The sequence below is a fragment of the Halyomorpha halys genome, unplaced genomic scaffold, assembly GCF_000696795.3.
Source record: "Halyomorpha halys isolate HHAL.00 unplaced genomic scaffold, Hhal_1.1 Scaffold861.1, whole genome shotgun sequence".
NCBI lineage: Eukaryota > Metazoa > Arthropoda > Insecta > Hemiptera > Pentatomidae > Halyomorpha > Halyomorpha halys.
The window spans coordinates 214,015-225,689 of NW_027115122.1; the positions used below are offsets into that span (position 1 = coordinate 214,015).

Below are 11,675 nucleotides of genomic sequence, written 5' to 3' on the forward strand. Positions count from 1 at the left end.
AGGCGGGGCCCACCCAGCTCCTGAACCCACAGGGGTTAATACAACTTATTTGTGTTTCTCTTTGACCGCATCTCCAACCATCTTCTCCTCGTATAAATCAATTTATTTTAGCAAATTTCATGAAACTTATTACTCCTACGAAGATAAACATCATGAACTACTTTATAGCGTATTAAACCAGCTTTAATTTGAGTGCTAATAGACATCTGTACGTCTCATAGTTCCTGAGATATAGATTTACCACAATAAATTCACTAATTACAGATTTTTTAATTTTCCTTTTCAGATGTATATTAAACGTAAAAAGCATAGTTAGGATTCATATTTTAATGAATTAACTCTACTTTAGATTATATTCTATTAGGTCTTCTAGTTTTGTAGATAGTTTTAACGGAGATCTAAATGTTTTTGTTTTTTTTAAGTTTTAACAGCCATTATTTGTTATTCCCCTAACGTATACTCGGTAAACTCATCAATTTTGACTAGTAATTATATACGGTTTTTATTAAAGTAAACAAAAATAATTGAAAATTAATTAATTATGAGAGATAGTTGACCGTGGATGATAAATGAGGAGAAGTTGGTTGGGGGTGCGGTCAATGAAACACAAATAAGTATGATTAACTTATTTTAATGTGCCGACGTTTCGGCTAGAGTTTCTAGCCTTCTTCAGGGCTAAAAACAAAACAAGATAACAACCACAGTAAGTATAGAACAATAAAAAATATATAAAGAGAAAGTATAAACAGAATAATTTTACACATACAATGAATAATTTTACAAAATAGAATTAATAAAATGAAGTGATGAGAGAAGCGGGAAATAAAATGTATACATAGGTAATTGAAAAAGCGGGTACAATAACTTACTTAAGGAAATGAAATAAAAATAAAGTTATATAATGCAAAGAAGTATGAACATATTAGTTATTATTAATTTAAAATTTAAATATGAAAAGAAAATGAAAATTGAGAGGAAGAAAATATATGTAACAATAATAGATGATAAACAGGCAAATTATAAGTATAGTGTACAAAACTTACGCAGGCAAGGAAAATGGATAAAAGTGGAGAAAATAAGAAAAATAATTGAAATATGATAACTGACTTTTTTTTCTCCTCTTGAGCCCTTGTACTACATTATTGAATAAAACCTTATTATCAAGACATCACGTGCAGAGGCTGAAATAATCTAGTCAAAGATACTAACTCATTTTATTTAAATTGAATTCGAGCTAATCATTGAAATAAGGAAGCGTATTTATTTTTACATTTTTTTTATTGGCGGATATGAGACTTAATTGCTGAAGAAGATACGGTCAGAGATGTTAAATAAGATTATTTCGAGTTCAAAACAAACGGAAATTTCATATTATTTTCTATATAGTCAACTAAATTAAAATTAAATTAAATCTGTACTACTAGAACCCAGGAAGAGTCAGGTTACTTTGAAAGGTTGTAACAGTTACTAGACCAACGGTTGTGCAAGGAGGTGATTTGGTCAGAATCACGCTCGACCGCCAGATTTTTACCCAATTAAGGGAACCTACTTTATGAGGCGGGGCCCACCCAGCTCCTGAACCCACAGGGCTGACTCAACGGCTACAGGTAACAGATAATAATTATCTGTCACAGCCGGATTCGAACCCGAGTCCTTGGAGTTAGTAATCCATTGCCTTACCAATGCGCTATCCACTCCCCGAGTATATAGTTATTGACTTATATAGTTATTCACACTTATTCAATATCTTAATATGAGCGATTATCCAAAATTTAAAAAGTTTTTTTTTTGACGATGGTACACCTCTTCGTTTTGGCACAATTATTAATACGCTAAAAGATGCTTTCTGACAAACCATCTAAATATCTTAAAAATAGGGTTTAATTTTAAATACTGATAAAACAGAAGCTAATATTTTCACTAAGTGATGGCCTATACTTCCATCGACCATAGATATAAATAATACTATTGTTCCTTTTGCCAAAACAGTTAAATACTTAAAAGTCACTTTAGACAGCAAACTATTATTTAACCATCACATCAATTCGAAATTTGAAAACGCAAGGAAAATATTATAAAATATATATCTATACTTTAATAAAAAATACAAATTATCAACTAGAAATAAATTGATAATATATAAAGCGGTACTAAGACCCATCTTATGCCTTCCATATGGATGTTAGCTAGTTCAATGAACATAAAAAAAATAAAAGCATTCCAAAACAGTTATGATGTTTATCTATGTAGGAGTAATAGTTTACATGAAATTTGTTAAAATAAATTGATTTATAGTTGTTCGGACAAATTTTCATTTGCCAATTTCATATTCATATGTGAATATCATAACAATTACTACCTCTAGGAAGATAAGTGTCATAAACTACTTTATAGCAAGTTAAATTTCCTTTATTTTGAGTGTTGGCAGACATATGTGCATCTTATAGACCTAGAGATATTTTTTTTTTTTTCAAAAATCCAACATTTTATACGAACAACTAGAAATTAACATTTTGTGAGTTTATTTTGTCAAATATTATAAACACAATTAACTATTTTGTAGTAAATTTAACTAGATTTAATTTGGGCGCTGGCTGACATCTGTACGTCCTATGGTTTCTGAAATGAAGTTTTTCATAAATCAAACTTATTGTCCGAAAAACTATAAATCAATTTATTTTAGCAAATATCATGAAAACTACTATTCCTACGAAGGTAAAGGTCATAAACTTCTTTATAGTCCATTAAATTAGCTCTAATTTGAGTGCTAATAGAATTTTGTACGTCACCTAGCTCTTGAGATATAGATTTCTCAAAATAAATTAACTAACTACTAATCTTTCAGTAGATTTTTAAGAAATTTTGCTTTTTAAAAAGCTATATCTCGAAAACTATTGGATGTAAATAGCTCTTTTAGGGCTAATATTTCAGCAAATTTACTCTTCTTTAAATAATGTTCTCTTAGATTTTCTAGTGTTGTTGGTAGTTTTTAAGATATAGAGCTCCAAATGAAAAATTAGTGTTTTTTTAAGGTTTTGAAACAGCCGCCATTTTTATTCCCCCTACCTATACTTGGTAGACTCATCAGTTTTGACTAGTAATTATAAATAGTTTTCATTAAAGTAATAAAAAATTGGGGTGAGATAACTGCCTTTTTTTCTTCCCGGCTCTTGTACTATTAGATATAATCACAAAAGAACATAACATATATTAAAGTAAATATAACTCAATGATATGTATTTTATTCTATTCAATGTTACGTATTTTATTTTAATCCAATAATGTTTTAGTTTTTTTTACCCCCTTCAGTTGTAAAATTGAGTAATTATGTAAAATGTAGCTAGTGTAAAGAAAATTGTATAAGGGAACATCCCAAAACAATGGTTAATTACTATAAAAATTAATTTATAATATTGTTTTTTAAATCGATTTGTTATTGTTTTCCCGAATTTTTCTCTACTCCCAACCCTCTTTATTTTAATTAGTTGGGGTTAGAGAGGGTCTAATGTACATGTAAGCCATTCCTAAAAATAATTGAGATTCCATTACGGACAGTTTTGACTTTCTTCTACTTATAGAATATATAATTATTTACTTACATACCTCCATGCCAAAGTTATTATGTTGGATACGAACAAAGGTTACGAAACATTTCACTTTTACACAATAAAATCACAAATTTAACACAGAATAACTTTATAAATCAAGACAAAACCGAGCGAGCAAACTACAAGAACTGAGAACGAAGAAAATCGAGCCAATTCCACAATGCTACCACACACCTAACTCTTAATTTCATATCAAATACTTTTATAATTACGAAATTAACACATTAAATTTAATTCAATGTGTTTAAAATTAGAAATCACAATTAAATTAATTTTAAATACTCTTAATAAGAAGAAAAATTTAAAAAAAAAGTGTTAATTCTAACTCAGTAAGATATATATAAAGCTTTTTGAGGACAAATAAATTTGATTTTTTTTTATTTTAATTTTTAAATTTATAATCTTAAGTTTACAAGAACAATTTTAATAAGTTTATAGTTGTCTGTTTAAATTAATGATTTTTTTAATAATACCTCTGATGCTGATAATCAAGATCTTCTGCCACTTGCCGCAAAACCGAGACTTGTATAATTGGTAAACAAAGGAAGCATACGTCGGTATTCAATGTTTGTTTTGTTCTTTCGATTTACATTTTTATTTTAAAAAAGGAACAATGTAGAGACAGAAGAAATTAAAATAATCGTAAATATCAGTTAAAGTAGGTTATAGATAATACAAATAATATAAATAGTACTACATAACCTATAAATTTACCTTCGTTAAAGAATTTTGATCAGGAACTTTTTGATTTAATTACCTAGACATATATAATGTCTTCATAAATATATATTCGTTCAATGTTATACAAAAAATTTAGGGCAACTTGTACCAGCCAATCCAAATAACCCATTCACATGTTTGAGCATGCGTGAAATGTTTATCTCAGTATTAAATAAATCAAGATCATTATTAAAGATAATATGGTGGAATGATATGATATAATATGAAATTCCATATTTTATTTTTTTTTTTATTACAAAAGCCGTTAAGTTATTTTAATTGATTATGAACAATACACTTATTACAAAAATAGCAATAAATAATAGGTATTTAACAGGTAACAGTTTTAAGGTTTTAAGTTGAAGCAGAGATTACAATTCCACTCCAAATGACCCTTCCTCCTTCAGAAATAATAAACATCATCTGCCAATTACCTTCTAAAAAAGCTCTTGGTCACGATCTTATCACAGCACATATTCTGAAACAGCTCTCTCATAAAGCCATTCTATTCCTTACCTATATCTATAATGCTACACTCCGATGCACCTATTTTCCCGACCCTTGGAAAATGTCTATAATAAAAATGTTTCCCAAATTCACTAAGCCACTTGAATATCCATCTTCCCACCATCCTATTTCACTACTACCCATTATGGGCAAAATCCTAGAAAAACTCTTATTAAAACGCCTCTATCTATCTGATTGCTACAACACCTACTTGAAAAATGCTTTAAACTTCCCATTCACTACAAAAAATTATTATACACTGTGATAATCAGACCAATTTGGACATATGGAATTGAGCTCTGGGGCTTTTCCAAACCATCAAATTCCTCCCGCTTCCAATCCTTACAATCCAAAATCCTACATTACAACTAAACTCATTTACAAAGACCTTAACATCCCATTTGTTGGAGATTTGGCCCAAAACAGATATGTATCTTTTCATCCCAAATTCCTTACCCATCCTAACCCATTGGTTCTTATTCTCTTTTCCCTAGCAATCCCCTGAGGCGTCTGAAAAGAAGATGGCCACAGACCTTCTAATTTAAATTAATGCTTGAAGTACCACCAATTTTGGTTCCTTCCCAAGATTTTCAAGTGTAAATAAAATATTCCACATAATTACTTATTGTATTTATTATTTTGTACAGTTGTAAATTACATTAAATAAAAAAATGTTTTTATGAAAAATGTTACTTAAACATGACTACATAAAAAAAAAAATTGCTTCTTGTAGAATAGAATGAATAACCTGTTTTAATTTATATATTCTGTAAGTCAATTAGTTATCCTCAGTCTAGACCGGTGATTCCCAAAGCGGGTGCCAGCGCCCCCTGGTGGGCGCTGCAGCGATTCAGGGAGGCGGTGGTGGCCACAGGTGCATTTGGGGGGTGATGAGTAACTACAAGTTGTCATGGTGAACAATATTACTGCTGACGAAAATAGAGCCGAGGATTACTAAATTAGTTGCAGCACACCCAGTTCATCCTTCTCATTAAAATGATTTCGAATGTTCTGACTTTTTCTGTATTACATTCTATTCTGAGTTCAATAAATAGTTTCATAATTTCTATGTTCAATGTTTCTAATTTACACTTTTTTTTGGCTTTATTTTAGGAAAAACGTAGAAACATTAATACATATATATTTCCTATTAATTGCTATTAAAATTTTTTTAAAATTGATTTCCAGGGGTAAGTAATATTTTTCCTGGAAATGGGGCAGGAAGAGTAAAAGGGGGGCAGTAGGACAAAAATGTTTGGGAACTATTGGTCTAGACTATATAACTAATTGACTGATACAAGAATATTGAGCCATGCGTTCTCTTTTATTTAGTTATTATAAATAATTTTTTTTACAGTTTAAAACTCATTTCATAAACAGAAATAACTTATTTCAACACTTACCATTTACACTTTTTTCTTTCAATATAAATTCATCTAAATATGTTTACCTAAATGAATTTAAAATGGTTGCTGACTAAATGAATAACATTTTCATCTTCCTAACTATTACACATAGTTCATGTATATACTATATTCTTCAAACATGGTTTAAAATTTAAATTAAAATGTTCACTTCTAGTTTTAGCACTAACTGAATCAGTTCATTAGTATTTTTATCATTCTTGTACCTAACATTAAATTAAAGTTTTTTATTATAGGAAGATAGTCCAGGTGGCAGTCAATAAAGGTATCAAAATAGTAAAATAAAACTATTTATAGTTAACAAACTTTTTGCCCTACTTAGAAACTAGGGAAAATAGGCCTAAATAGAAACAAAATATAAAGATTATAAAATTGACAGAACATTAAAATAAAAAACATTTCAAAACAATTTTTATGGTTATAAAGTATATAAAAAAGAAATCATAATAATATAAAGTATACATGTATGTGAGCTAGAAACTAGTTACTAATAAATACAACCTGTAAAATGGAGTAAACATTGGTTAATAATACATATTTTTATTTTAATATTTTGATACCTTTGTTGACCACCACCCGAACTATCTTCCAGCAATCTACTTCATGCGGTCAACTTCTTCTTCCAATATACAGATTTTGTTTAAAATAACTCCCATTCAATGCCTTTTACACAGTCATTTTCAATTATTTTTTAAAATTTAATTTACTAGAAGTGAAGTATACTTAATGGAAAAATAATTTTAAAAAATTACAGTTCATTAATAACATTTTCAGGTTTTTTTACAAAAAAAATATTACTTTCATGTGATTAAAGAAAAATATATATATAGCTTGAAATATTTGTGTGATACTAAATATTGTAATCTTTCAGATGTTATGAGCAGTCAAGGAAAATGTGAAAAGACTTATGAAATGTGTGAAGGCTGCGGGCAGAAAATTCATGACAGGTATCTTATGAGAGTCGCTGATGCGAATTGGCATGAACACTGTCTCTCATGCAGCGTCTGCAGAGTTCTCCTGTCACACTCCTGCTTCTGCAGAAATGGAAAATTGTACTGTAAACCTGATTACGAGAGGTATTGCTTTTCTTTATATTACATAAACTTTCATTATATAAAATCTCATATAAAAGTTAACCTATCTTTCATAAATATCAGTTCTTTGTCAAATGTGTTCATTTATAAACAATAAATTAAAGTCATGAACTGTGGTGTAGCTTTTCCAAGAATCAGAATTAGGACATCAGTTATTACAAGTTTCAGATATAAGATACAAGTTTATAAACAAAACATTAACTTTTAACTAACCAGAATTTCTACTAACAAAAAATACATCAAAAAGATAATTTAATCGATAATACTATACCTACTCATTCGATGTTCAACAATTACGAGGAGAAAACAAAATATATTTTTTAAATTATGGCTTGAATCGAAACATTATTTTCTAAAGACAATAGTTTTAATCAATCTGTTGAAAAGAAGTATTTTCAAAATTAAATACTATTAAAAGACATAATCCACCCAGATATAAAGAATTTTAATAATATTTAGACAGAATAAGAATTTTATAAAGAATATACATTTGCCTTTAAACATTATTCTAAACCAAAAAATAAAATATTTTAGTATAAAAATTATTTTTGATAATAGGTTGTTCGGAGTGAAGTGCAGTAGGTGTGGAGATCGGTTACTTCCCCACGAAATGGTTATGAGAGCCCAGAGCCATGTCTTCCACCTTTCTTGCTTTAGCTGTGTCATTTGTCTACAGACTTTACAGAAAGGAGAACAATTCGTTGTTCGGAGCGGTCAGATCTTCTGCCGACAAGACTACGAAAAAGAGATGTTTTTATTACAGCAGTCCACATCTCCATCAGGTCAATATAATGATTTTGAACTTTATTTTATTAATTTGAGATTATTATTCTGCTTCAATTCTAATGATCTGCAATGAGGCCAGTAATAAAAGTTTTAAAAGCTAGTTTAATGGCCAAAGGGAATTAGTAAATCTTAAGGAAAATTTTCCAATGTCAAATAATTTGAATTAAAATGGATTTTTTCCCAATATTATGTATTTGATGAATTAATAGTTTACCGTGGATATACATAAATGGGAAGAAGATACATAAATGGGTGGTGCTCTCAGTGAATAACACAAATAAGTAAAAACTAATGTATTAATGCCAACGTTTCAGCCAGAATTTCAAGCCTTCATGAGGGCTAAGAACAAAAAACAAGATAACAAGCAATGAATAAGATGATATACAGAACAATAAGAAAATAACTAATATTATAATTACAAAATAATGTTGAAAGACATGTATAGTTTAAATATTATAAGAAGATAAAGGCTGTACGAGAAAATTAATATTAAAATTAAGTAAAAGGAAAGAAAAATATTAAAATATGAAAATCTAGTAAGTAACTATATGTACAAAATTTCTTCTTCTCTACACTTCTCTTATTGCTTCTTCCTTACCCACGTTATTATGTTATCTTCACTACATTTATTATTATTATTGTCATATCTACTAATTACTCCTTTTGTCTTACTTAACTTTATATTTTATTTCTGTGTTTTAGTATTTTACTTACATATTTCATTAATTACATATAATTTGTTTCTCTTTTTTTCCCCATAACTTTAATCTTAAATTATTATTAAATTAAAATATTCATATTTCTCTATTCCTTTTGGATTATAAAACTTTATAATTTATTTCTTTAATTCTGTTATTTTACTTACATATTTAATTAACTATATTATATTTTATTTCCCACTTTTTTTATCAATTTATTTTAAATAATTTTCATTTTCTACACATCTTTAGTTACTAGATTTTCATATGTATTTTATTATTTGTTCTTTCCTCTTACTTAATTTTAATATTAGTCTTATCATACAACCTTTATCTTGTCATAATACTTGTACTATACATGTATTTCAACACTATGTATTTAAATGTTAGTTATTTTCTAATTGTTCTATATTTTATTTTATTCATTGGTTGTCATCTTGTCGTTAGCTCTGATGAAGGCTTGAAATTCTAGCTGAAATGTTGGAACTAATAAATTAGACTTTACTTATTTGTGTTATTTACTAAGCGCACCACCAACCATCTCCTCATTTACATTATGATCAAGGGGAAAATGGGCCATTGTAATCGAGTGTGTAGAGACGTCATCTTAGCAATATCAAGCAACCCTCCCGCTATAGTTAGAATAAGTTAGTTTATTCCTTAGTATTTTTTTTCTAGTTTATTTTATTTTCTACTTAATACCCCTGGTATGTCAGAAATGGTCAAGTATGGGTTTAAATAAAAAAGATCATGGCAAAAACGAGTTGTAATATTTTTTTTAATACAGCTATCAGTATCAAAAGATTCACAAGTAAAATCTAAATTTTCACAGTGAGTTAGAAAGTAAAAAAAATAAAATGTATTATATTTACTACATTTTTTTCTTCATTTCAACTGCGAGAGTGCGTATTTTATTTCTGAATCCATAAATACCTACAACTAAATTTAAAAAAAAAATTCAGACTTATCCTGATTTTTCCATTGAATCTTAATATGATTTGGATAAGTTTTTTTTTTTTAAATGTCCATATTTCATATTATTCTGTTTAATTGAGTCATTTAACTTTTTTTGACAATCTTTTGAGAAAAAAAATTAACTGAAAGTGACCTGATATCTTACTGGAGAAATTTCACTCAAAAAATATAACAGTAAAACATATAAGAATTGACAATTACGTATTTATAATAAATAAATAAAATGTACAACAAAATTATAAATAATTGCTTCTCTATTTCTCCAAGTTAATCCTGCATTTAAAAACACTGAAGAATCCTTCTGGAAACAAAAAGATTTGTAGGCCAACTTGTAACAATGTGATTAAAAAATATATAATATTTTACATTAAAATAAATGGTTGGCTGGCAGAAGAATGGAATAAATAAATTTGTATTTTATAGATGAAATGATTCTCGATGAGAACAGTCGGCCGAGAGATGGAAGAAGAGGGCCAAAAAGGCCAAGGACCATATTAACATCGGCTCAGCGCAGACAGTTTAAAGCTTCCTTCGAAGTCAGCCCAAAACCCTGTCGAAAGGTGATTTATTTAATTTTTATTTTTATTATTCAAAACTAGAATTTAAATCATACTGTAAAACAAAAAAATAAATAAATAGTATAAGCTAGTATAAAATATATTTTGAAAATCAGCAAGTGAATTTAAAAACACTCATATTAGCTAAGTACTCTATTCTAATATTTTATTCTTAATCAGGTAAGAGAGGCTCTAGCAAAGGAGACGGGTTTGAGTGTGAGAGTAGTTCAAGTTTGGTTCCAAAACCAACGGGCCAAAATGAAGAAGATTCAACGGAAAGCAAAGCAGGACTCTGATAAATCGCCGACTGACAAAGATGATAAACGAGAAAAATGTATAAAGCAGGAACCTCTGTCTAATGAACACAGTAAGTTTAATCCACAATACAACTATACAATTAATAATGCAATATAAATATAAGGACAACATAATTTAACTTTATTCTATTGACTTCCTACCCTACAGTATCCTTTAATAATACCTCACTTATTCCTGTCAAACAGACCCATTACCTAGGACTTCGTATGGATGAACCACTGACTTGGAATCCTCATACTGGACAGAAAACTGCTCGTTGATTCCGACTATTAAACAATTACTAGACAAATGGTCTAAACTTCCAACTAATTACAAAATATTCATTTATATGATCATAATAAAACCTAGTTGGACTAACTTAATTAAGCTTTGGGGCTCCACTAAACAATCAAATTCTTCTCCTTTCCAATCCTTAATGATCCTTGGTTACAAATCAAGTCATCCATCAGAACCTCAATGTTCTATATGTTGCCGGATTGGGCCATAACTAGGTACCAATCCTTCCGTGATAATTTCCCTAACCCCCCAAACCCACTTATACATAACTTTGCTTCTCTTTTCTTAACTGATAATTCTCCTAGGAGTCTAAAAAAATGATGGCCTCAACATATCCTCTTAATTGCTTTTAATAGATTCTATTCATTGTAAGAATGAGTCAGTTGTTAAAAATTAGATTTAAATCTCATTATAATTATTATTTTTTATAAGTTTCTATGCCTATTAATTATTTAATTAAATTTTTATAACTGAAAATGATACACATCCATTATAGTATAAAGTTAAATTATGTTGTGCTTGTATTTTTATATTGTTTTTAATACTAATTAATATTTATAATCCTTAAATTTCTTTCTTGAGACTGGCAATATTTTACTAAACTATTCAAAAAGACTATCCAAATTATAGTCTCAAAACATTTATTTCATTCACACGTCCAACGTTTCGGCCAATTCGGCCATCTTCAGGGACAATCTTAATTTACTATGAG

The 11,675-nt window shown here is 28.5% G+C and overlaps 1 protein-coding gene across 1 annotated transcript in view; it reads left to right on the forward strand.

The window, feature by feature from the left end:
- Nucleotides 1-11,675, forward strand: part of LOC106686683 (LIM homeobox transcription factor 1-beta) — a 63,225-nt gene that overhangs the window by 46,462 nt on the left and 5,088 nt on the right. The window contains exons 2-5 of the mRNA XM_014430113.3: nucleotides 7,131-7,335; nucleotides 7,912-8,135; nucleotides 10,236-10,372; nucleotides 10,550-10,736. Coding sequence (XP_014285599.3) covers nucleotides 7,131-7,335; nucleotides 7,912-8,135; nucleotides 10,236-10,372; nucleotides 10,550-10,736 — 753 coding nt within the window. The remainder of the gene's footprint in view (nucleotides 1-7,130; nucleotides 7,336-7,911; nucleotides 8,136-10,235; nucleotides 10,373-10,549; nucleotides 10,737-11,675) is intronic.